Here is a 27,102-nt window from a genome sequence, read left to right as displayed (position 1 = left end):
TTCTCTCTTGAACAAAATATCTCAATTTAAAAGGATGGTAATGTATCTGATAGCACATATTTCTCTCATAAATTCGATTATTTTTCACTCTACCACTAAGACTTGGCATTTCTCTTCAAACTCGAGTGCACATAAATGTGAAGCAGCGTTTTTGAACTGAGTCCGTGGTGGGCGGCGATAACTTTCGCGGGTCCATCCGACGGCGCCGGGTTGAGGTGCACCGCATGGCGCTACCGCCATGGTGCTGATACGCCCTTTGGTGATCGCTCCTCCTGCTCTCAATCGCAATCGAGTGAAGACGGATAAAGTCACCGGAAATGACGTTCTTCGCCCAGGGATGACCTCGCCAAGACCCTCAGATGTGGAGGAATGGAATGCTGTTAGTAAGTATATGGGATCCTCACGAAGTTGGATTGATTTCCGAATAGGATCGCGCGCAGCGTAGAGGAGCTATATTTGTAAAACGTTTTTAGGATATACTTTGTAGCGTGTCCAAAATATTAGAGCAGTTAGGCTGGGAATCACTCAAGGAGCGAAGGTTGAATTACAGATTAAATCTCTTGCATAAATTGGAAGAACGTATATTTCGCAGTGATGCTGAAAATTTATCATTGTCCCCATCTCACTACGGTAGGCAAGATCACGTAAATAAAATTAGAGAGATTGAGTTTAGAACAGATATATTCCAAATTTAATTTTGCCCACGAACGATAAGAGATCAGAATAATATTGTCTGACCGCGGGGTGGGGTCATATTATGGTCAAAACTAGTCTGATATGTACTCACCTCCCGCCACACACCCTAACGGTGGATTGCAGGGTACTAAAAAATACTAAAGAATCAATTTGGACCTCCACAGTTACTCAAAGTTCCGCAGCCGAGAGTGACTGTCGCCACGGAAATTCCGTTCGGTAAGTACGAGGCGGCCCAACATGGCGGTGGCGCAACCCCCGCTGTATGGCGGCCGCTCTTCCATTTCCCCATCGGCTAGGCACAGTTGAACATCGTAACCCGCACCCTTGTGAAACTAAGGCAATGGAGATAAGCTCGCTTCACCGACGATTCACACATTCCGACCCAATTGGCCCCTCGCGTGCACCGGGGCAGCCGCCGCGCGGAGTCACACCAACGGCAGATAATTAATTGCTGTTAAATAAACAAAGAAGTAAAAAGATCGCAGGTGCAATGATCAATCGCTTCCGGAATGGATCCAAGTTAATGGGATTGAATCTCTTCTCGAAGCTCTCTAGTTTCACGCGATGGACTCTCCTATGTTATTCGGTCGCCTGAAGATGAGATAAGACCTCTTAAAGTCTAACGTACTTGAAACTGGGACTTCTGCAATTCCTCATGGTTGAGAAAAAAGAAAGCAACCTTATGAATCCTCCTTGAAGAAACACTCCTTATGAATTGTTTTTAATTCTTAATCGTAATTTTCTTGAAATCACAACACGCCTGTAAGACCGGATAATAATTACATGAATAATTAACATACCCCGTAGTATTCGGAAATATATTATTACCTCTGAGGAATTGTTTAAAAAATCAAGTGCAACTGAGGAGAAAATCGTCCACTATCTCAAGACTTGGACCGACTAAAACAGGAGATTTTTACCGGATACCAAATGGCGCGTTATCCACGGAGTCTACTACCTTCTATGTACTTCCAAGCTTCCAAATCACTGTGAAGACACTCTCCTGCAGAGTTAATCATTCCGTCGACTCGAAGGCCTGTTCAGCCAGGCGGCAAAGTAGACCGTGGTCCTCTTTTGAACTACCGCTCTTTGATAAACAAAACAGTTTCAGGTTTAACTTTGTGGAATTCCTTCATAATGAGGGTAAAAAAGAAACTTTGCACTTCCAAAACAAAGATTTAATATTTTACGACGATGGTTTCGATACTACGCCTCATCACCAGGTGATGATGAGGCGTAGCATCAAAACCATGGTCGTGAAATATTAAATCTTTATTGTGGAAGTGCAAAGTTTCTTTTTTACCCACACCGCTCTTTGACTTATGAAAAATCTGAACTGAAATCCGTAGCCTGTCGTGCGCGGCCTATCCTCTTGTCAGTGCATTTCAATCAAGAGAATCGCCATAGAAAACGGGATGTATTCATGAATGGGAAAAATAAACGTTTTTTTTTTCAATGTCTGTTTTCATTTACATCATCCCGCGATCAGCTCCGCAACCACGGCTGCGGGGGAAGTGAAGTACTGCCACCCACGGTGGTGCGTCCTCGCCGATTCAGGCGGGGGGAGAGGAGAGATAAGGACTCCGCCGTGGGGGAGGGGAAGGGGGCGGTCGGCACTATATGAAGCGCGGCGGCGCCAGCTCAGGAAACACACCCCAAGATGGCCAGCACGCAATCCCTCCTTGCCCTCCTGTTGGCTCTGTTGGCCTCCGTTTCCGCCGAAAAGCGATACGACGGGTGAGACTATAGCAGATAGAGCAAACTATCCGACGGACAAGAAATTCTTCGTTGCATAGCCGTGCCGTGCTTACGAAAGAGGCACGCATGCTTCTAGTTCGGACCGTTCGTCTCTTAAGACGGAGTACACGCTTTCATTACAATAAGATACGGAGGCAAAACATTTACTTGACTTCTTAGTATTACTAAATGTCCTCAACGTGTTTATGATTATTAGTTTTTTTGATCGGCATGTAAATCCAATTGACCAAAAAAAATTACATCGATTCCATTTTAGGAAACAAATGTGTCAGTTTCATTATTTACACTATCGATATCTATCGACGCGAAAGAAATTCCATGCAGAATCTAGATAAAAATATTTAAATGCTTGCAGCATCCTAAGTCCAAAATGGATCGAGCAAACAACGGGAGTGAACGGAAGTCGTTCGTTTTAACATTTGGTTATAATTTATGTTATATTTGGATCATATTTCACCTACTACACGGCTAAGGTGGAAATACCTCGTGTCAACTAGAACTATGCCAATTGTTTTGATATTTTTTTTCGCGAAAATATGGTGCGAGAAATATCCTGGGAAGAATTTAACAAAGACGGATCCAAACGAGAACAACCGATTTGCCTAATCAAGGGAAATGAAAACTGCTAAGGTCTTAAATTCATTCCAGCCGATCCACTTTTAAAAAATTACCACTTAAGAGCATACATTTAAGCTTAAATGTGTTTCATTCTTAGCACCAATCCTTTTTTCCTCATGTACAAGCTCAAAGTCAATACAGTTCCACACTAATTTAGTGAAGGCACCTTCGTTCAAATCATTTTCATAATTCTGAAATGCCGCTTCTTAGAAAGGCTGATTTATGAAAGACCTGATGTATAATTTCTCGAAGTTCGGAATTAATTTCTCGAAATGGCACAAACTTTCGAAGAGCTCAATTGAGAACAAAAAAAGGTTACCGAGGCATTAGCTTTGCACCCTCCCGCGGATTCGATTCCCGGGAGGGGATTAGAGAGATGTCTTCGAACGCACTGTGGACCAAAACTGCCATCCCTGCTTTTTAGCTTAGTTCTTCGCGGACGGAACTCAATCGGTTAACTCGCATTTTCACGAGAGTGCTGTGCGCAAGTTAGGAAGTCGGTGTCCTTCTGAATTTGGAACCAATGAATGCAAGGGAGGGTGGAAAAACAATTTTTGAGTGCGGTGTCGCTAAGAAGCTCCAAATAGTGCCAATTAATGTCACGAGCAAGCATTGGAGCATCAAACAGAGAGACGATGACTGTCCAATATCTTCCCGATTCAGGTATGGTTTGTACAGAGTGCAGCAGGCCAACTCGGCGCGCCAGGCCTTGGCCAGCCTGAAGGGCATCGACTGGTGGAGCCACCCGGGGCCCATGAATCATCCGGGCGACGTGATGGTCCCCAAGGGCCAAAGGCTGATCTTCGAGGGCACCCTGGCAGCGAAGAAGATCCCTTACCAGCTGCTCTCCGACAACGTGCAACTGTGAGTAGAAGGTGTGACCCCTCGGGTGAAATGGGAAAGGGGGATGAGTGGCATAGGGGGTGAGAAATCGTGGGGAGTGGACTGGGGTGTTCTGATCGAAGGGGAGGAATTCTATTTTAACGCGAATATGAGGGATAAAGAGCTTAGTAAATTGTTCCGGGCCAAAAAAGTTCTCTTTTCAATTTTCCCTTCGACAGGCTCGCTGGAGAACTCGTCTCCGTGCGGCTGAATTGTTTGGTTGGTGCACGGTATTACCCTGAGTTGAGTCGAGGCCTCGGTTGGTCGGCTAAAAATCTCTCTCGATAACTATATTTCGCGTTCCATGGGATGTTTGGATTTGGAATGAATATTTTGAAAATCTATCAAAAGGACGCTTTCATACGATCGCAGACTTGTTTTTTTCTTATGTCATGTTCCTTTTAGTTCGTATTGCCGATCTCACTAGAGTGAAGTACGAAATCCCCATGGAGGGTAATCATCTCTGATAATCTATCACCAAGTAATTCATAAATGATTGACTGTTAAATGCTTCAGAGTAAATATTGGACGTCAAAAGCACAACGAAAATGGACAAACATTTCTGATGTAATTCAGTGCAATATTGTAGCTTATATTGTTTAATTATGAAAATTATAAGGTAAAATTCTAGATTCTCACAAACAGATATTGGGAAAAGAAATATTAGTTAATATTGTAAAGTACTACTCTCCAAAATTATGAATTCAAAATTCACAGGGTATCGCCCAATAAATTAATTTTTTATCAAGAGTTTTAAGAGATGTTAAAAATTTTAAAGCATCAACTCAATCATATGGACGTTACTATCTTTCCTGCCCAGATAGATGGGCGAATTTTTCAGACTGTTCGTGTACAAACGTTAATAGCGAGTGATAATGTCTCTTTCAATGATTCTATATGAATGTTATATTAAATATTTTCATGCACTCCAACACGGATCCAGGTTGATTGTCGCAGAGCGGCAGAGGCAGGCAGAGGCCGAGAGGAAAGGAAAAGCCGACAGCGGGATTACGTTCGACAAATACTATTCACATGCGGAGGTGAGCATAGAATCTTATACCCAAAGGAAGGATGAATAAAATTAACTGTGTGTTAGAAATGACGCAGTGGTAATGAAACTGTGATTCGTCAATTAACAATCAAGAAGAACATTCCCTCAATGAATACCACATCATGCCATTGGAACGAAAACATGTTTTCAAATTGTTTTTGGTGTTGGAAAGCCAACTACAGCTTCAAATTCTGCCCCTATTTTGACTTTCTGAAAACGGCAAGTTGCCAAAACTTAAATATATTATAATATCAACTTGTTAATAATCACATTATCAGATTTTTATTCATTGAAACGTTGCTATCATTTTATGAATACATGACTTGCATTTCGTTATCTGAGACAGCGAGTGGAATACACGATACGTACACTTGCGTAGAATCGATTGACACAGAGCAGTTAGGGGGAATGGTAATTATGACATCCCACACACATCATTACCCTTAACATCATTATGGGTAATGATGTGGAATCATTACATACACACACACACTGATGTCTATAATCGCCGGCTCAATTAGTCAACCCCACAATTATCACGAAAAAAGTCACTGGAATCAATGACATGTTAAATGCTGAAGGTTTTAGGACTGCGATAAGATAAAACGTCAGAAAAAAGTTCACCTTAGAAAGATTAAAAATAAAATGGGACCATTTAACTTAATTGACTGTGACAAGTAGTCCCTCTTAAGGTTAAATACTTCCTGGAAAGACGTTGCCAAGCTTATTCCGCACCGCGCTCCTCTAACCGTTGTTCGATTCCAATCATTCCAGTCACTTCCTTCACTCTGAAGACTCCTCCCACTTACCAACTTGGAGACTCCGATCAGATGACATCTCACTCAGAGATGGAACAAAAAGACAATGATATTTGCGACTTTTCAGCAATTCAGGAAATCCTGGAGAAATTCTAAACATATTTTATTTCTTGAGAAGTTTGAAATAAGCTTGTATATTTTTCTGCTTCTTCATCAAGGCAGACTACTTCATCCCATTCGATTTAATTTATTATATAACTTTAATTATTAATTTCGGAACGTCCTGATGTCAAATATAACGTAACCAGTTAATTAATAATTTATTGAAAATTAGGGAAAATACTATATTTATTACAAACTAGGGAAACAACATCATTTCTTCATAAAAGATTGATATTGTTAACATTGTTATCATTAGTTTTATAATTTATATCTTTCAAAATAGTAGACATTATGGTTTAACTAAGATGATAACCGTTTCTGTGTTGTATTTTAGTATCTAACTTCAATTAGTGTTTCATCATAAACAGTATTTTTCGAATCTACCTGCGTAATACTTTGAATGGAGTAGCAGAACATTCTGTATTTCCTTCCGCGTTTCCAGTATTTCACTTTGCTAAAATCGACCTCCAGCATTTTGAAGAAGTGCCAGTGTGTATACACATGTATATGTACATGTGCACTAGATGATGAATATATATATATATATATATATATATATATATATATATATATATACATATACTTCAAGTAATTTTCGACGCATTCCTGTAGGTATTTATACTTTAAAGAACAAGAAGTGGAGATTTTCACTGAGGAATTAAATGGGAATGACACCTTGATAAATTACCATTGGTACGCGCATTCGCCCTTCACAGCAATCCTTGCATCGAGTGCTTATAACTCGGACTCCCATAGCAATGGCCACACCCTTTCCCTAATAAGGTCCCTACTACGTACCTTACGTGCCCACCCATACTTTTTTCTCCTCGTGGTGTATATAGAAATCTACAGGTATTACCAGAGAATTTAAATATTTACGACAAGTACACCACTTTTAAATTTAATTAAAATCATTCTGTTGGCCTACATATCAGTCCATAGTGCGAACTCCTTCATTCTTTCTATTTTGTACACGTTTTCCTTCTTGAAATGGCTTCACTCGGCAGGCATTGAGCAAAGAACCGGTCATCCCCCCACGGAAAACCCAGCGACACTCCTAGCGGCGTCCATCCCGCAACAGCCCAAAGAGCCCTTCGCCGCCTGTCTCCTGCGTTCTCCTCATTTCCCCAGCGCTCCTCGCGGGGATTTCTCCTTGTGGATTTTTCACACGCGTCATTTACCTCACATTAAACACATACGCACACATTCCTACCTGCGTTTCACCCAGGAGAAAAGGTTCGACTTGGTCTTTAACTTCAAGGCTCTCCACTAAGTCTCCACTTGTTCGCTTTTCTTATTGTTGTGTGTAAAATCAATTCGTCATGGTTCTAGGAACTTGTGTGCCACCTGACAATGTCTGTATGCACTCGGGATTCTATTAATAATAATAATAACATTAATGTCTCCAATAAGAATTTTACTTTGTGTATTCCGAATGGGATAATTTTGTATTGAATAGATTCCATTCCTTTTATTCGTATATTTCCGGGAAGAGTTGGAAGACAAACGAGTAAGTGATGCCTTCGTTTTCATCGAAAAAAGCTGGTCCCTTAGTTTACCTGCAGCATCGCTGCATGAATCAAATAATAATAAACACTTGTAATCTCAATTTCTCTCTTTAAATTTATCTAATCAGATCGGTGTAATGAGATAGCTACATTCCTTCCTTAGCGGTAGCGGTTGCATACCTCCCTTTAGGACGGAAACTCACAATTCCGTGCAGACGATTATTTGTCTTAAATTTGCGGTAATACCGATGTAAAAAAAGTTTCTTTCAACACCCTCTCTCACACCCATGAATGCAGTGATGGTAGCACTCATCTCGATTGAAATTAACGCGTTGATTTGATTTTCTCACAATTGACTTAGGAAGCTTTGTGACTAGGCTAATGTGGAATCAATGTTAGTTCGCGGAAGCAATGAAGTTCTCGGGTAATTGAAAAATCATCGCGAGCAAGGCATGGAAAAACTCAAAAGGTCATTAAGGTGTCTTATCTCTTAGGTAGACTTAAAGGAAATGGACCTCTGAAAAGGAAACGTTGAGCATCATAACCGATTGCAACACTTTTCCGGCATCGCCGATATTCCTGAATAACGGTTCATATCACGCGCACTCAAGCTTGCACGCTTTCAGAATAAATGCCGAGGGTGCTTATTCGACGGGCGGAAAGGAGAACGGGTCGCTTTTTTCAATTCCAGGGATTAAACACCGCGAGGAGTTCCCAAGTTTTCCCGATTGGTAAACACGCATTTCAACAAGCAGTATTCAATAATCGAAATAAATAGCACGTGACTCCGACGAGGAATGAGTAATGATAAGTACAGCCATCTATTTAGTGACCTCCGTAATGTTGATCACGTATCTAAACTTTAGTTATCACTTTAACAGAGGATTGGGATTATGGGCTAACGTACTGGCTTCCCATCCAGAGGGCCCGGGTTTGAATCCCTGGGTCGGCAGATATTTTGCATCTATATCTACATAATACCCGCCGCAAGGGCGTGTGGCGGGGCGTATTTTTCAGTGGTATCCCGATCCTACATGAGGTGCCCAATGGAGAGCACTTTGAGAGAGTACGTCGTCGGATATGACGTTTAACTGCGAACCCCTTGGCGCCTTTCGAAAAGAGTAGTCTAATGCCGACGCTGGGTATCTCTCCTCCCTTCATCCTTTCCTGTCCATTCCTAATGGCACGAATGACTCAAGCTGTCGGTCGCCTCCCCTAAAACTACTGCTAATACTACCGTAAAAAAGAAAACAAATTTTTAGTGTGGCTCTTGTCTCCCTTAATTAATTTTATGGTAGAATGGAGCTTACAAAGCGCTTTCGCTCGCAAGTTTTTTTATTTAAAAGTTTATCACCTTAATTTGGTTTTATATTAAAAAACGGAAAAAGGAAATAAAAGTCTCACAGAACCCCGAAAAAACACAAAACATTAGAAGCAATAAGAAAAAAAACATTTTTCTCTAGGAAAAAATCCGATTAGATCATATGATGTAGTCACATAATTTAAATCCCGCGAACGTAAAATGGCGCTATGCAGCGGATGTTAGAGTAGTGTGTCCGATGGATTGTCATTGCGCTTACACGTTGTGATTTACCCTCTTGCTCTTCCTCAAGATGAACGCCTACCTCGACAAGGTGGCAGCTGCCCACCCGGACATCGCCAAAGTGGAAACCGTTGGCAAATCCTTCGAGGGGCGAGAGATGAAGGGAGTCAAGCTGTCCAGTGGAGGGACCGGGAAGCCCCTGGTGTTCGTCGACGGAGGTGGGTGCGAGAGAGGGAGACAATTTTCCCCCTTCCCCTCATTCTACTCTTATCCCCTTCATTTTCATCCCTTCCACTTCGAAAAATCGAAAAACGCTGGCCAAAATATCAAAATTGGTTAAACTTTAACGATGCGAATCAATGAACAGTGATCACTTTAAATTTTCTCCGAAAATATTCAAAGTCCAACATCATCAATATTCCAAGTTGGTCCCGGCTAGATGAAACCCATGGGTTTAATGGTGATATGACCTTATGAAACATGTTTTGCTTTCAATCTTTCCAGTTTGAGGGGTATTTTTTTCAATTATTTCTATACGCCATATGAAATAATGGCGGACGAGATTTTGGGTTGAATTTTAGTCTGATATATTCAAATAAATTGATTGGCTTCACTGCTGAGTCACCGCATAGCGATTCATATCGCCCGATTCGCTGTACCTTTTGATCAAAGAAGTTGAAATCGTCCGAAACTCCGGAAACGAAATTGATCATTCGGTCGCCCTTGCGGAGGCCGACACTCAACGACGACGCCGCAAGTTTGGAGACGTGGTTTGGATTCATACGATTCGCACTAGTGATTTTCAACTTGTGTGCGATGAGACGGACTTTTAATCACGTTATAGAGAAGGCACCACAGTAAAATTAATTTCTTATAAAAAAAATCAGATAATATATAATCTAGGTGGAATAAATACGTGAAAGACATTATGGAGTACCAAGTTCAATTGGTCAAAAGGGACCTGAATTGCCTTGACCTTCCCCGTCGGAGGAAATTGAAGGCGGTCAATTTTTTGCAAAATTCAGACAATTTGGAGTTCCTATTAATTTTTAACGCATTAAGAGTCCAATAAAAAAGACATTAGATGATATGTGCTACGTTCCTTAGTGGGTGAACATGACAAGTTTAACATTTTATACGCAAAAAAAAACCTCTTCAATTTCGCCAAGTTTCTTTTGACTTCTTCTGCTGGATTTATTGTTAATTAAAGATGTGGTCTACTCTTACCTATCAAGCTAACCTTTGAGCCAGATTACTGTGGTTTTATTTTTATTACAACATTAATTAAATTGCCAATGTTACCTGCATAATTAACAAAATCGCACCTTATTCTCTGAAAAACATTTTATCTCATATTTTTCTAAACCTTTTAGACAACATTCCTGCGGAATTACTGGAGGGTTTAGAAAAATGTGGTACGAAGAGATTATAAGGACTGATAGGTAGCATTTATGGGAAAGGAATCTGCCCGGAAGGCTGTGAGATCATTGTTAGTTCCTATCCCGACAAAAATAAAGGGTACATCATGTGAGGACTATAGAACAATAAGTTTTATATCCCATGCAGCTATAGTGGTTTTCAGGATCATCAACAAAAGAACGGAGAGCAAGGCAAATGATTACTTAGGGGATGATCTGTTTCGGTTTAGGAAGGGAAAAGGCATGCACAATGCCATTGCAGTAATGAGATTACTAATCGAGAGGAATATAGAATACAATCAGGACGTATTTGCCTGTTTCGTAGATTCCAAAAAAGCATTTGATAGAGTAAATTGGGAGAAAATAATGAGTATATTGCAGAAAATAGGAATAGATTGGAGGAACAGGAGGCTAATCCGCAACCTAAATATGTCTCAGATTGCTCAGGTGCGAGTGGGGAACGGAGAGTCCGGATGGGTAGTGTTAGGAAGAGGTGTAAGGTAGGGTTGCCCATTATCACCGTTGCTTTTCAACCTGTATGTAGAGGAAATGATTAAAGAGGCATGGGAAGAACTGGAGGTAGGAATGAAAGTGGGCGAGGAATTCATAAAATCAGTTAGGTTTGTTGACGACCGAGCTCTAGTTTGTCTGTTTGCCAAGGGGTTGCAAGCATTGCTTCGTGAATTGGAAATTCAGTGCGATAGATATGGGATGAGAATCAATATTAATAAAACAAAGGTTATGCGATTTTCTAGAAGGAAAAAGGCTACGCTAAACATTAAAATAGGAGGGCAAAAACTAGAGTAGGTAGAACAGTTTACATATCTTGGAAGTGTTTTGGACCAACACGGTCAAAGTAGTCAGGACATAAGGAGAAGAATTGCGCTAGGCAAAGAGGCTTTCACAAGGAGGAGGGAGTTGATGACGGGGACCTTGAGTAAAGATATTAAGAAAAGACTCGTAAAAACGTTGATATGGAGCGTGGCTATGTACGGCGCGGAAACGTGGTCATTGAAACAGGAGGATAGACGTAGACTGGAGGCTTTTGAAATGTGGGTGTGGAGAAGAATGGAGAAGGTGAAATGGACAGAGAAGAAAACAAATGAGGAAGTACTTGGTATAGTGGGCGAAGAGAGGGGTTTGTTGGGAAAAATCCTATGGATGCAGGAAAAGTGGATGAAGGGGGTATTGACCGGCAGTGGGATGTTGAAGACTGTAATAGAGGGGAGAGTGTTAGGCAAACGAGGAAAGGGCAGGAACAGGATAGGGATGTTGAGTGGGATGAAGTGAGGAAGGAAGTACACAGAGATGAAGAAGGACTTGATGTAGAGTAGGTTGCTGGATTGTGTTTTATTAGGAGCAACAAAATATTTAATTGGTAGTTGTGTCCAACCAAAACCTACCTTAACCGGTAGATTACATGATAAAAAGATTCTCTGAACACTCGCTAGAAAAAACTGGCCGGGGAGGATGACTCGAAAATGTGGTTGATGACCTCGTTAATCACTTTATCTTGGATATTGATGAAATCGCTTCGTTTGTCCGCAGGCATTCACGCAAGGGAATGGATCGCCTCCGCAATGGCTCTCTACTTGATCCAGGAGATCACGGAGGGCAGCGCCAAGGACCTGCTCGAGAGCGTCGACTGGGTCATCCTGCCCCTCGTGAACCCGGACGGCTACGAGTACTCGCGAAACGAGGTGAGTAGCGAGCGATCAACAAATGGGATTCCGTTGACGAGGATAGTGCGTATTGCAAAATCACGAATGACACCGATAGATTAGATTATCGGTGTGAAGGAAGAGAAAGAGTGAGAGAGCGCACTCCGATTATTAATGGCACATTTCCCATTCGCCCCAATCTTAATGGTGACACAATAAGCGATTAAGTTACAGTCCAGCGTCTAACTTAAGGGCAACACTGAGATAACTCGATCTGTGGAGCAGACGTGTTTTGTATAAAAAGTATCGGGAAAAGTTTCGGGAGAATGGATTTATTATTTAATATTGGTAAAGTGCCTCAAAATTCTTCGAATTACATCTCTTTTATTTATTTATATATACCCTGAAAATCACCGCCAGGGTATGTGGCAGGGGGTGAAAACACACCAGAATAATTTTACCCGAATATGATCCTACCGCGGTCGAACAATTTTATTATGATCCCTTAACATTCGTGGGAAAAATGATATCTTCAATCTATCTCTTCTACACTCAATCTCTCTCATTTATTGGCATGATCTCTCCATATTAAAGATTCAGATTGTTCTCCGCATTGAAAATTGAGTATTGGAGTTTCAGCTCGAAGCTTTAGTGGTGCATTCTGTAATTATAACGATCATATAACATTATTCATTTACAAAATTTGAAATAATACCGTAGTTTATTGTTATCGATAAATAGTCGTCATTTTCCTTGCTTAAATAGTAATACTGATACCAAAAACCAGGTAGCTAATTGGATTCACAAGGAAAATAAGACGAAAAGTTTGCCTCATCAAATGAGTATACCTAACTTGAATCATTTTTTAACATAGCCTGAGAGAAAAAAATCCAATAAACCTCAATCAAAGTTAATCCTTTAAAAAATGTACATAGTGAGTTGCATAGAAATGAGTGAAAGTCAGGAACAATAAGTTAAATTCACGAAATGTCTATAGTCAAAACTTTGGACAATGAATTTTTTGGCGACGCGATTGCGATATTCGCTTGGAGAAGAGAATACTTGTCTTTGTTTCCGCCTTCAGATCTTCCGATATCGAGCACAAATGGGAATCCAATGCGGAACTCCTGGGCCAAACAATTGAATTATTCTTTCGTTCGCAGGACCGCATGTGGAGGAAGACTCGTTCCGTAATCCCATCTGAGGACTGTATTGGTACCGACCCTAACCGCAACTTTGACTTCCACTGGATGGGTAAGTAGTCGATATCGACCAAAAAATCTCGCGAGAATTTGAGCAGCAATTCCGTTCTTATAGAAAAAGCAAAATGAAGAGAGTCATGAAGAGTTTAAGTAAGCGTCAAAACCATCACCGCAAACCTAAAGCTAAGTGAAAAGCTAGATTTCGATTGATGTTAGAGCTACATTTTAGATAGACGTTTAGATATTTTAGTACCCTGCAAGCCACCGCCAGGGTGTGTGGTAGGGGATGAATACACACCAGACTAATTTTGACCCAAATATGACCCCTATCGCAGTCGGACACTGTTATCCTGATCCCTTATCGTTCGCGGAAAAAAATGGTATATTAAATCTCTTCTACACTTAATCTCTCCAATTTTATTGATTTGATTTCTCCTACCATACTACGATGGGGGTAATAATACAGTTTCAAGATCTTTGCTAAGAAGACATGCTTCCAGTTTATGCAAGAGATTTAATGTGTAATTTAACCCTCACTCGGTGAGCGAATTCCTGCCTAGCTCCTCTAATATTTTGGATACACAACTAAGTTTATCATAACAGTGTTTTAAAAATCTAGCTCCTCTACGCTGCTGGCGATCCCATTTGGCATACAATCCTAATTCGTGAGGATCTCATAATATACTAGCAGGATATTCTAAATGAGGCCTAACAAGCGAAAAAAGCATTTCTCTTCGACCTTTTCATTAAATTTACCCAGCATTCTTCCAATAAATCCTAATTTTTTGTTAGATTGTCCACATATTCCCTGTATGTGTTTCGCCCAGGAGAGATCGTGAGTGAGGGTAACGCCCAACTATTTAATCAAGTGAACACATTCCATTTAGGTGTTCCCAATGCAGTAGGTGTTCGGGAGGCAATTGTTGTTTTTCCAAAATTTCATCACTATGCACTTTTTTAAGTTTAATTCTAATTGCCAAGTGTCGCATCAGCGTTGTATAACACTCAGATGATCTCATAATTCAATCATACAGCATTCGAACAGCAAATGGCCCCAATGAAGTGCTGCCGTCATGCTGAAGATCTGAAAGTCTACGCTAAACGTTCCTATGACCGTGAAATATTTTGTCGAAAGTCACTTCCCAGAACGAAAACCTAAAATATATTTCAGGTTCACGAATTCATCAGCCCATCGCCCGCAGCGCTCTCTCTCTCTCTAATGGACGGGTAAACATGGTATTAAGTATATCTGACATGTCCAAATTTTCTCAAAACATCGTTTGCTACATCTCTCTCTGCGTAACCTCATCATTAATATGCTAGTACTAGTCCATTTCTAGTTTTGCCATTTCTTAAATTTGTAAGGTTTCTTCTACTTTTAAGGCTTTCAACATCAGTCACTTTCACTTTCTACCTTCATAGAGACGCCCAGCTAGACCACAGTCAACGAAATACATTAAAACTTCTGATACTATATTACGAAGGATTACATGCTCACTCCGACATAATTATAACATTAAGTTGAAACATGGCTCGGTTTGTTTTGCTGCTGACCCTTCCGATGCCACATTTCACAGATAATTTTGCTATTATTTTTGCTAAGATAGAAGTGCTAAGACGAGTTTTAAGTAAATACGGGAACAATGGAATGTATCATGACCTTAGAATTAAACATACAGCCTTGTATCTTGTTAGTTGGCTCGTTCCTCGTGAGTAACAGAAAATGAAAATTACATGTATATATGTTTGTGATGAAATAGGCTCAAATACATGGAAGCTACAACTAAATAATTAACGATTCAATGACCGAGGATCATCATTTTTTTATGGATCGTAAAAAGTGATTATTAAATCGCAAATATAAAATTGTTGCTTTGTTTGAATAGACTTCAAACAATTCCAAATTATTAATTTTAAAATTCATTAAATTGAGAAATATTTGTATGGGACCCTCATGAAGAAGTTCATATTAAAAAACTGGAAAAGGTGCAAAGAAAGGCTGCCCGATATGTACTGGGGAAGCATAGTAGGATGGAGAGTGTGTCTGACATGCTAGAAACGCTGGGCTGGGAACCTCTAGAAACTAGAAGGAAAGTAAGCAGACTTTGTGGAATGTTCCGCATTCTGAAGGGGGAGAAAGCTTGGGCAGATCTTAGGAAAGAGGCGGGGTACCCAAATTTTATAGGCAGAAATTATCACAAATTTAAGGCAAAATGCCGGGCACAGAGAACAAATGAAAAAAATTTTCTTTTCTAAATAGAACAATTGTTGATTGGAACACCTTACCTGCAAAAATATTAGAGCCCTTTCCTAACAGAGTGTATACTTTTAAGAATAGACGTAAGGTATATATGTAATAATTTGATTGATGTGTGGTGTATTGTATTATACTATATGTAATAGCTTAATTTTTTTATTTTATCTTTTTTTATTGCTGATTAATGGTTGTAAATGGGATGGGGATTCGCTTGTTTTGTTAAAGAGATTTGTGTTTTGACGTCTGATTTTAGCTATTATCTTTTGCGATTATTTGGGACCTGTGTGCCACCTGACACTGTCTATCAGCACATGTGTATTTTTAATAATAATAATAATTTGAATCATGGGATAAAACTTTTCTGTAAATATATAAATGTATCAGTTTTAGAATGAAGAACATAAATTTACTGTAAATGAGTGATAATATACACTCGACCAAATGCATTTTCACGAATTAATTTATAAATACGAGAATATGCATTCGGCAATTTGCATTTTAATTTAATTGTTTAAAATGTGTAGCTTCCAAAAAATGTTTTAATTCATTAAGAGATTGGAATTTCCTCGCCTTAAAGAAATGTTCAATAGCAATCGCACAGTTAGTATGCATTCCCTAAGCACGTAAGTCTAATCGTGTGTGTTCCGATTGCCACAGAGAGCGGGGCGAGTGACGACCCCTGCTCGGACATCTTCGCTGGCGAGAAGGCTTTCTCTGAGCCCGAGGCGAGGGCGCTGCGCGACTACGTGCTGGCCAACGCGAAAAACGCGAAGGCCTATTTGACGCTGCACAGTTACGGCCAGGTGAATTCATATCCCAGCATCCCCTCCCCCAATTTCCCCGCACCCCCCTGCGCTACTGTTCACCTGATTCTCAATTTCATTTCAGTACATACTGTACCCTTGGGGATATGACACCTCTCTACCAGATGACTGGAAGGACTTGGTGAGTCATATTCATATGCATGTGAGAGCCCATAATTCGTGCATGAATGTTTGTTTGTTATACTAACACCCTCCATGCATTTTGCAAATACCCCCATGCCCTCTCGGCGGCCACGGCGTGAGGAGTATTATACTGAGGTTCGAGTAGGCGAGTGTGGGTAGCTCTCCATTTCTACCATTACCTAATTCCTCCAAAAATGTCGTCGTTCGCGTTTTGTACAATTTGAGTGAAAGCATTTGAATAATGGAAGGGCAAAGGAAATGCAATGGTAAGGACAGTATGGACTACGGATAAATCACAGAGATGAAAGAAATCGAGCCGCCATCAAAAAGTTGGAAGTACTGTCCAGATATCACGTGAAAGGAAATAAATCAAGGGCTATCAGAGACAAGACGAGTACTATTAGCTAGGAGGGTGGTTCAAAAGAATGTGAATTAGAAAACTGGGAGAGCCATATGAAAAATTGTGAGCAGAGGTGTGTAGATGAGAACAATTTAGGTACATGTAGGAGCTTAGGCGATCATAGGATAAATAACCACAACAAATAAATGTTAGCAATTGAATAGAATAAGATAAATGAATGTGTATAAGATATAAGGATAAAATGTGTATGTTTTTTTTGTACTTTCATTAAAAGCATATGATAGTAATAGATTTATAGATTAATTCTTAACCAGAGACCATGGTTTAACACTTTTTTTTAATTTTTATTAAATAATAATGAGCTGAGATATTATATACTTAAATCTCAGATAGGCATAAGGCATTTCATAGGCATGACCGCAAAATAGGAGAGAAAATGACGGTGGAAATGAACAAACGGAAGCCATTGAATTAGATGAGAGTCCGAGAGTAGAAATTGCAGATCTAGGAGATCGAAGAACTTCTTGGGAATCGACGGCCCAACTTATTTCCCCGCACGCAATGAGTAACCTGGTTCACGCCTCGTCAACAAACGCTCTTCCTTTCATCGATCAATCGCCGTTGCACGGCGTGGTAGAATACGAGGTGAACCACAAAATAGCCAGACCAAAAAATCAACCTGAATTCAGAAACCAAAACACATTCGACACAATCGACCTGATTGGCATAACAAGAAGTATTTAAATCTGAGGATATCTTCTTTTCAAACTAAAAGGTTTGTATAAAAAGTATCGGGAACAATTTTACCCCGACGTCACTGTACGTCACAGAGCGCTCGCACCGCGCAGAATCGATGGTGAGGGGTCTGACCTTCAACACGCGCCAAGCGCCTGCGAGCGTTCGTTCAGGTTAGATCGTGTTTTGTAGTGGAGCCCTGTCAAATTAATCGGTGCGAACGCAAAATGCAGCGAACGATTAAGGAACGGTACGCTATCTAATTTTGTGTTGGACTGAGGAAATCGGGTACGGAGACGTTGGGCAAGATTTTCCAAGTGTTCGAGGAAGAAAGCATGTCACGAACTGAAGTTATTCAGTAGCACTAGGTCTTCAAATATGGCCGAGAGAAAGTGGCGTACGATCTCCGCGCTGGACAACTGTCGGCGTCAAGAACCGGCGACAACGTTCAATTCAGAGCGTCGGTTCAATGTGCTCATGATCGCAGATCGTATTGGCAATAGTGAAAAGATGACAGTGCACACCATTATCGCTGAAAATTTGGCGATGCGAAAGATCTACGCTATACTCGTTCCAAAGGTCTTGAGCGCTTGAGGCTCGAAGGTAACCGAGTACCCGAATAAAAATGGAATCGACCCTCTTACAGTCCCGACTAGGTACCAACAGACTACTTCCTATTCCCAGAAGTGAAATCCTCTCTACCTCAAAGGACACCACCAGGGGACCCTAAGTGTCGTCGAAGAAGCTTGCACGCGTACCCTTAAGGACCTCCCGGAATCCACCAACTAGGGAGTCTTCGAGTCGTGGAAAAACCGCTGGCAAAATTGTGTCCAAGCTCAAGGTATATACTGATTGAAGTATTTTGAGGCATTGAAGCAATATCCGAAATAAATCTATTTTCAGAAATTTTTACCAATGCCTTTTACACAAACCTTGTATGCTATCCTAGATTACGTTAAAAAATACCGCGAATATCGAGTAGAATTTCGCATGAATGAATTTCAAGTGTCTACGCTGGGCTTGTTTCAAAACTTTTCGATCGAAAGGTATCGAGTGAAATGACAAATAATTGACGTGATACTGTTTCCTTTGCGCACTTTTCTTCCTTCAGGCAAAGGCATCTTGAGGCTCGAAGTATCATCCGAGAAGCTCCGTAATAGTCCTGTTTGACGATTAGAGTATAATTTATCAACGAGTTGGAATGAGATCATAGAGCGAAGACTGTATGTTTACGTAGATAGCAACATGATAGATTACATATGGCTTGAGGAGGCTAAGAGAGGTTAGCATAGGTTTTTTCCTTAGATTGATAAAGATGATTGGGGTGCATTAGAAAGGAGGAGGCTAGGAAATTTAGTGTAACCCTCAGCCAAAAGTTAAGTAGGGAACTGAGAAAAATAGTAGCTTTGAGATTCCACATAAAATCTACAGGGTTCGTCCGGAAAATAAGTGTACTGACTCCTGGGCTGGGCGCGCCGCTCCAGGCGCGCCCAGCACCGCTCTGACGGGCTGCGATTGGAGGGGGGTATGTTGGCAAGCGACGCTGAAAAAAGGCAGTCGGCTCTGAGCTGTGGTGTAGTGAGGAGCTCTGTTAACGCGAACCTCCACGCTTCGACCCACGTCACGGAACGCGATGCCGAAGTTTTTGGAGCAGCGTTATTCCATCAAATTTGCGGTAAAGCTTGGGAAATCGTCTACCGAAACTGTCGGTATGATTAACCAGGCTTACGGGGAGTCAGCCATGTCCAGAAACATGATCTTTCGGTGGCACAAGATGTTCGTGGAGGGCAGAGAAGAGGTCGACGACGAGTCTTCGAGAGGTTCCCGATGATGCCTTCGCGGGAGCGTTCCAGGAATGGGAACGCCGCTGGAACAAGTGTATCGACTCACAAGGGTCCTATTTTGAGGAATATTAGCTTAAGATATGTAAAAGTGTAATAATTTTTTTTCCTGAGCTCAGTACACTTATTTTCCGGACGAACCTGTATTACTTATTATGTATTACTATACGACCCGGGTTTCGAAGTTCTACGTCATCTTCAGGAGATGGAGATGACGTTTAACGTTGAAACTCAGGTCGTATCGTAATAAATTCTCTGTGGAATCACAGAGTTACGATTTATCAATTTCCAATATGACTCGATTGCATAAATTTACGCCGGAAACCTTCAATTAAGTAGGGAAGTTTTATAGTTGTAGTTGTGTAGCGGATGTTTGTTTCATTCCAATCTTGCACCTCTGTGTAAAAGTTGAAGAAGAAGAAGTAGACGTAGGCGTATGCATATCCATTTTTTCTTTAAAAGCCACCGGGTCAATCGTAGGAAAACTATCCTCACCTCTGACACTCGACATTTCCTGCTTTAAAGCGTACATACGCCACGTGCTGAAACTCTGCATCCCGCCCCTTTTCACTTTTCTTTATTTTCTTTTTTTTCCGACAGGATGACTTGGGCAACGCCATAAACGACGCCATCAGTTCCGTACGCGGAACTACATACGAAGTAGGAAGCTCCGGACAAGCACTGTGTAAGTACCCTAGTTCGTAGAGCTCCATTGAAATAGAGTAATTTCATTATTTCATACGTTGACTCTAAAAGCAAAGGGCTCGACACTAGCTGCCCTTTTTACGTTGTTTTCAAGGACAGTTTAGAATAGAAGACTTTAAGAAGTGAAAAAGTTGAAAAATTAAAGGTAATCATAAAATTCCCCAAGTATTTCTCAAAGCATACTATGCTACCTTTAAATTTTATATCTTAATTTCTCGCGTTTTGGGATTTATATATGTAGCATATAAGGCAGATGGACATATTTGCACTAATTGCCAATGTTGTAGCATTAATAAGAAAGAAATATGAGATATTCCTCCGGGATAAAAATTCTAATACAAATGGGATGCAGCAGTACACAAATACAATTTCCATTTCTGAAAATCATTTTACCGTTCTGATAATTCGGAGACTCCTGCCACGTTATCCGCTCACATTGTTCTCTGCATTCTGTACACGATCATGCATTTCTTTAATTAAACAGAACACAACTTTATTCAGCACGTGAATGAATCATAAAAACGCAAAAGTACTCTATTTTTAATTCATTAAGGACTATCCTCCATATTGCGGATGAATTCCCACGGCAGCCCTGTGGTCTGCCCTGGACATACGTAAACTGACCACCTTCACGTTTTTTGACCAACAGGACAACGAATACTGCGAATAGCTTTGGAAAAACACTGTAATTCACTTCCGGAAAATAAGATCGGCATTAGCACCTTGAATCATGTAAATGCCTTATATATTTTAGATTCAAAAAGTAAACTGAAATACGGAAATATTATTTTATTCAAGAGATACATACACAATGCATCCACCTGGTTTCTGACACATGATTCGGGAATTTTGAGACCCTAAGGAAAGATTTATATTGGTGTATGAGCTCCAATTTGCTTGGTATACTTTTTTTTATTCCAACTTGTAATATATGGTTGCTAAAACTCAAAAAGACAAAGTTATTGTTCATAGAACATGTATCCTCGAAAAGAAAACAATACGCAGCAAGGTAATAGAAACTATCGAATAAATTACTCGTAGTGAATAGTCAACCAGTATGGCGGTACACACACACACTTCATGTCAAATCGTGATACAAGTGAAATGCTTTGGCAGTAAAAATATTACAAAACATAAGCTCCCCTCCCCTTTAACTCTCTGGCTCCAAGAGGGGAGTAAGGGAGAGGAGAGGGGGAAAGGTAGGGGGAGTAAGGGAGAGGAGATAGGGTAAGGTAGGGGGAGTAAGGGAGAGGGGGTAAGTTGAGTTTAGGTGCAGCAACCTATTAGTGGGCTGGGGGGGGAGAAACTATGTATTGGATGGTTACTGGCTCAAATTTGTGAAAGTTTAAATTAATTAAATGATCATTAAATGAAAAACACAATGCAACACTCCACCATACAGCATACTCTTTCAGATCCAGCGGCGGGGGCAAGCGACGATTGGTCCAAGGGCGTGGCCAAGGTCAAGTACGTGTACACCATCGAGTTGCCTGGAGGCGGCTTTTACGGGTTTGACCTCCCCGCCAGCGATATCGCGCCGGTGGTCCAGGAGACGCTGGAGGGAATCAGAGCGGTGGGGCGGACCGTGGCCAAGGCGTAGGGAGGAGGATGCCTAGCCAGAGCCGACCGACCGAGGAGGGAGAACGACCGTTCTTCCGCCTCGACCAGTGCATATCCGACTTCCGATGCCCTCCCAACACCCCCCGCGCGTCCCCGGCGGTCCTCGCCCAAAAACTTGACTGCCCCCCTCTGATTGGCACCGGCCAAGCCATCGGGGGTATGGATGCGCGAGTGGTTTGAGCAGATGGACTACTCACTCCCCTACGCAAGGCATTGCGTAGTTCGGCCACGGATCCAAGACAGCCTCATTTAGTGATCTCTGCTGCCCTCAAGACCAAATATAATACACTATGAGTCTTTGAAACATGGACCAGTGTCCATGATGGGCAAATGGGCCTGCTCCAAACGGCAGGCCAATTGAAATAACTACTCAAATTTTAACAGAAACGTTGACGTATCTATGTAACCATATCTTAAATAAATAAGATGAATTAACTGATGAAAATATTTAATCTGTATTGAATTTTATGAGAGGCTACAATTCTTTTTCTCCCATTCAGAGATAAACCGATCGATCAAAAAATCTTTCTTCCTGTAGCGATTCATCTAAATGTAATATCGCCACTTTACATGGTAGACATATGCGTGTGTGTATTATTATTATAAGGTCTTCTACCGGTTAAGGCAGGTTTTGGATGGACACAACTACCAAATAAATATTTTGACTCCTAACAAAACACAATCCAGCAACCTACTCTACATCAAGTCCTTCTTCATCTCTGTGTACTTCCTTCCTCCCTTTATCCCGTCCAACATCCTTATCCTGTTCCTGCCCTTTCCTCGTTTGCCTAATATTCTCCCTTCTATTACAGTTTTCAGCATCCCACTGCCGATCAATACGACCTTCATCCATTTTTCCTGCATCCTTATGATTTTTCACGGCAAAATCCCCTCTCCTTATGCATCATACCGAGCAATTCCGAATTTGTATCCCTTTCAGTCCATTTCACCTTCTTCATTCTTCTCCAAACCCATATTTCAAAAGCCTCCAAATTTATGCCTATCATCCTTCTTTAATGACCATATTTCCATGCCGTACATAACCACACTCGATATCAAAGTTTTAACAAGCCTATTCTTAACATCCCCACTCAACGTCCCTGTCATCAATTTCCTCTTCCTTGTGAAATCTTCTATGCCTAAAGCAACTCTTAGCCTTACGTTCCTACAACTTTGACCATTTTTGTCGAAAGTACTTCCAAGATTCAAAAACTGTTCCAACTTTTCTAGTTTTTATGCTCCTATTTTAAAGTTTAGCATAGCCTTTATCTACAGAGTGAACCGCATAACATTTGTTATATTTATATTGATTCCTATCTCATACCTTTTTCAACGACATTCCAATGTAATCAGCAATGCTTGCAACCCCTTGGTAGACAGACAAACTAGAGCTTGGTCATTAACAAACCTAACTGATTTTATTAATTTCCCACCAAATTTCATTCCTAACTCCAGTTCTTCCCATGTTTCTTTCATCAAGTCCTCCTCATTTACATTAAACAGCACCAGTGATAATGAACAACCCTGTCTTACATCTCTTTCTAACACTCTTTATCCAGGTTCTCTGTCCCCAGCTTGCACCTGAGCAGTCTGAGACATGTACAGGTTGCGGATTAGCCTCCTGTCCCTCCAATCTATTCATATTCTCTGTAATATACTCAGTAGTTTTTCCCAATTCACTCTATCAAATGCCTTTTCAAAATTTATGAAACAGGCAAATTCGTTGTCATTGTGTTATATATTCCTCTCGATAAGTGATCTCATTACTGCAATAACATCACATGTCTCTCTCCTTCCTGAACCCAAACTTCGTCATCTCTTAAGTAAACATTTGCCCTGCTCTCAATCCTTTTGTTGATGATCCTGAGAACCACTTTAACTGTCTGCAAAGTCAAACTTATTGTTCTCCAGTCCTCGCATGATGTAGCCTTTACCTTTTTTTGAATAGGAGCTAACACTGATGAAAGGAAGTCTCTCGACCATATTCCTTTCCCATAAATGCTGCAAATTAGTTCATAAAAACTCTCCCTCCCATAATTAGCCTAACCCTTCAAGTAGTTCCACGGGAATGCTGTCCACCCCTACGACCTTATTTGGTTTCTTTTGCCTTAATGCACTTTCTGTCTCGCTATCATTTAAGCATGGACCTAAGGTATCCCCATCTACGTCATATCTCTATTTCTAGTCTTACTGGTCTAATTTATTTACCATGCAGTTCCATTTATTCCTTCCACACATCTTGTGTCTCTTCTGGTTCAAATTCTATTTTTCCAGACTAATCTTTGATTATTTTCAAATTTTTCTTTCTTACTCCATGACAGAGTTTTCACTTTCCTGCATAGCGCACCAATTTCACACTTCCTCTGCTAACTTTCCATATCCTTGCACTGCGTCTTCCACCATGCTTCTTTTGCTCTATTTGTTAACCATCTCAATAAATTATTTAACTATTTGTACTTCCTTCTACCAAACTCTGTATTTGTATTCTTCCATTTCCTTCTGTCATCTATCTTTCAATCATCTCATCTGTAATCCATGGTTAATATGTCCTTTTCCTACAGTTTCTTTTGTGGCTTACCATATCCCTTTTTTACATGCTCCCATTTTTCCTCAACAGTAATCAGCTGTCTTTTGTCACTCATGATTTTCTCTACAGCCTGCCTCCTTCCTTATCATTTAAGTAAATGCTTCTACATTCCATTATGTAACCAGTTGTAATATCCCACTGCCGATCAACATGACCTTCATCCATTTTTCCTGCATCCTTATGATTTCTCCAAGCAATCCCCTCTCCTTCCCCACCATTCCTGGCACTCACTCATTTGTTTTACTTTCTGCTAACTTCACCTTTTCCATACCTAAACCTATTCCAAAGAAACTGCGGGATATGCCGCAACAGTAACTTTTAACGGAGTCATCCGCTAATGTGCATTTCAATGCAACAATTTCAGAGTGTAAAAATCATTCGCCTTGACTGGGATTCGAACCCAGATCCCTCAATATCCGGTCGAGTGCTTTAGCCACTTAAGCCATCGAGGCGTCCTCTTAAACTCTGAAAATTACTCCGTAAAAAGTTACTATTGCGGCATCTCCCGCAGTTTCTTTGGAATTTGTCAAAGTGTAAACACCATAAGTGTTTAAAGTTGGCTTTAACCTCATGGACTGTGGCGCCTCGCGCACGAATACGAATGCCTGTGACATTGTATGTACGGTATTTCGTCACAACATCTAGTTCCTTTAAAAGCCCCAAAATTTCAGAGTTTAAGAGGACGCCTCGGTAGCTTAAGTGGCTAAAGCACTTGACCGGATATTGAGGGATCTGGGTTCGAATCCCATTCAAGGTGAATGATTTTTACACTCTGAAATTGTTGCATTCCTATACCTATTTGCAACTTACAACAATTGGGCTTAGCAGCCATGTTTCCGTGCCGTATAAAACCACACTCCATATGTCAATGAGCAGTTTCTTGACATCCTTAACCAATGACCCTGTCATCAATTCCATCCTTCTTGTTAAAGTTTTCTTACTAAACGTTATTTTTTTCTCATGTCTACTTTTTTGACCATCTTGGTTAAAAATACTTCACATCAAAGGTAAGATGCGGGATATGGGAGAAATTAATTAGGAGCACAAGATTTTACACCAAAATTATACATCATGTTATCAAATTTTTTTCACATAGAAAAACAAAAACATGGATGAGATGCATACACACACTTAAGAATATGTGGGAGCACTTCACCACTTAACACCTCCCCTCCTTCACACATTAGAAAACAAAAATAGTTATTTTTCTTTCAAAGAAACAAAGACTTCGTTACACTAAACAAACAAATAAAGATTGCTAATACACTTCTTTATATCCCACTTCCAGCAAAATATTTTGTATTCGTGCCGGATAGAGACTTAGTAAAACCATTTCAAAGATTTAACTTTGATAGAATATATTGAAAAACAACATCACCTTCATGCACAGCTTCTTTCAAAAAATGATAATCTAAATCTTTATGCTAGGTGCATTCTGATACCATGTGATTATTTGCCAGAGCTCCTTCATTGTCTGCCATGACAATGGAAAGATTCGTCATGTATTGGCCTTGACTGATTTCAGCCAACATACTTCTGAACCACACAACTTCTTCAGTCATTAGACCCAGTGCCACATCCCACCTTTCCCCAATCAGCATCTGCAAACACTTCCATAAGTTTTCCAGATTTCAAATAATGCAAATCTACATTTTATGTTCGTTTCAAATATTTTAACATATGTTTAACATAAACATAACAGTTTCAGGTTTAACTTTGTGGAATTCCTTCATTATGAGGGTAAAAAGAAACTTAACATTTCCACCAAAAAGATTTTAATATTTTGCGACCATGGTTTTGATGCTGTGCGTCATCATCAGGTAACGTACATCAACATTTTTTAACTTATATAGTCTGGCTCCAAGAGGGGAGTAAGGGAGAGGAGAGGGGGAAAGGTAGGGGGAGTAAGGGAGAGGAGATAGGGTAAGGTAGGGGGAGTAAGGGAGAGGGGGTAAGTTGAGTTTAGGTGCAGCAACCTATTAGTGGGCTGGGGGGGGAGAAACTATGTATTGGATGGTTACTGGCTCAAATTTGTGAAAGTTTAAATTAATTAAATGATCATTAAATGAAAAACACAATGCAACACTCCACCATACAGCATACTCTTTCAGATCCAGCGGCGGGGGCAAGCGACGATTGGTCCAAGGGCGTGGCCAAGGTCAAGTACGTGTACACCATCGAGTTGCCTGGAGGCGGCTTTTACGGGTTTGACCTCCCCGCCAGCGATATCGCGCCGGTGGTCCAGGAGACGCTGGAGGGAATCAGAGCGGTGGGGCGGACCGTGGCCAAGGCGTAGGGAGGAGGATGCCTAGCCAGAGCCGACCGACCGAGGAGGGAGAACGACCGTTCTTCCGCCTCGACCAGTGCATATCCGACTTCCGATGCCCTCCCAACACCCCCCGCGCGTCCCCGGCGGTCCTCGCCCAAAAACTTGACTGCCCCCCTCTGATTGGCACCGGCCAAGCCATCGGGGGTATGGATGCGCGAGTGGTTTGAGCAGATGGACTACTCACTCCCCTACGCAAGGCATTGCGTAGTTCGGCCACGGATCCAAGACAGCCTCATTTAGTGATCTCTGCTGCCCTCAAGACCAAATATAATACACTATGAGTCTTTGAAACATGGACCAGTGTCCATGATGGGCAAATGGGCCTGCTCCAAACGGCAGGCCAATTGAAATAACTACTCAAATTTTAACAGAAACGTTGACGTATCTATGTAACCATATCTTAAATAAATAAGATGAATTAACTGATGAAAATATTTAATCTGTATTGAATTTTATGAGAGGC

The 27,102-nt window shown here is 40.9% G+C and overlaps 1 protein-coding gene across 1 annotated transcript; it reads left to right on the top strand.

Annotated features, from left to right (window-relative positions):
* The first annotated feature begins 238 nt into the window (after positions 1-238).
* LOC139692513 (carboxypeptidase B-like) lies at positions 239-26,606 on the top strand. Its single transcript, XM_071590733.1, has 12 exons — positions 239-383; positions 861-912; positions 3,736-3,936; positions 4,898-4,994; positions 9,047-9,194; positions 11,943-12,094; positions 13,219-13,309; positions 16,172-16,317; positions 16,403-16,459; positions 19,999-20,083; positions 21,519-21,676; positions 26,409-26,606. Exons 1-12 carry the CDS (start codon positions 239-241, stop codon positions 26,604-26,606), a joined length of 1,530 nt encoding a protein of 509 aa, XP_071446834.1.
* The last annotated feature ends 496 nt before the right edge of the window (positions 26,607-27,102 follow it).

This window comes from Hetaerina americana, unplaced genomic scaffold (genome assembly GCF_022747635.1).
Source record: "Hetaerina americana unplaced genomic scaffold, ioHetAmer1.1.p SCAF_4, whole genome shotgun sequence".
In the NCBI taxonomy this organism is placed as follows: Eukaryota; Metazoa; Arthropoda; class Insecta; order Odonata; family Calopterygidae; genus Hetaerina; species Hetaerina americana.
Note: the sequence above shows the minus strand (reverse complement) of the source record. Positions and strands in the feature narration are given on the sequence as shown.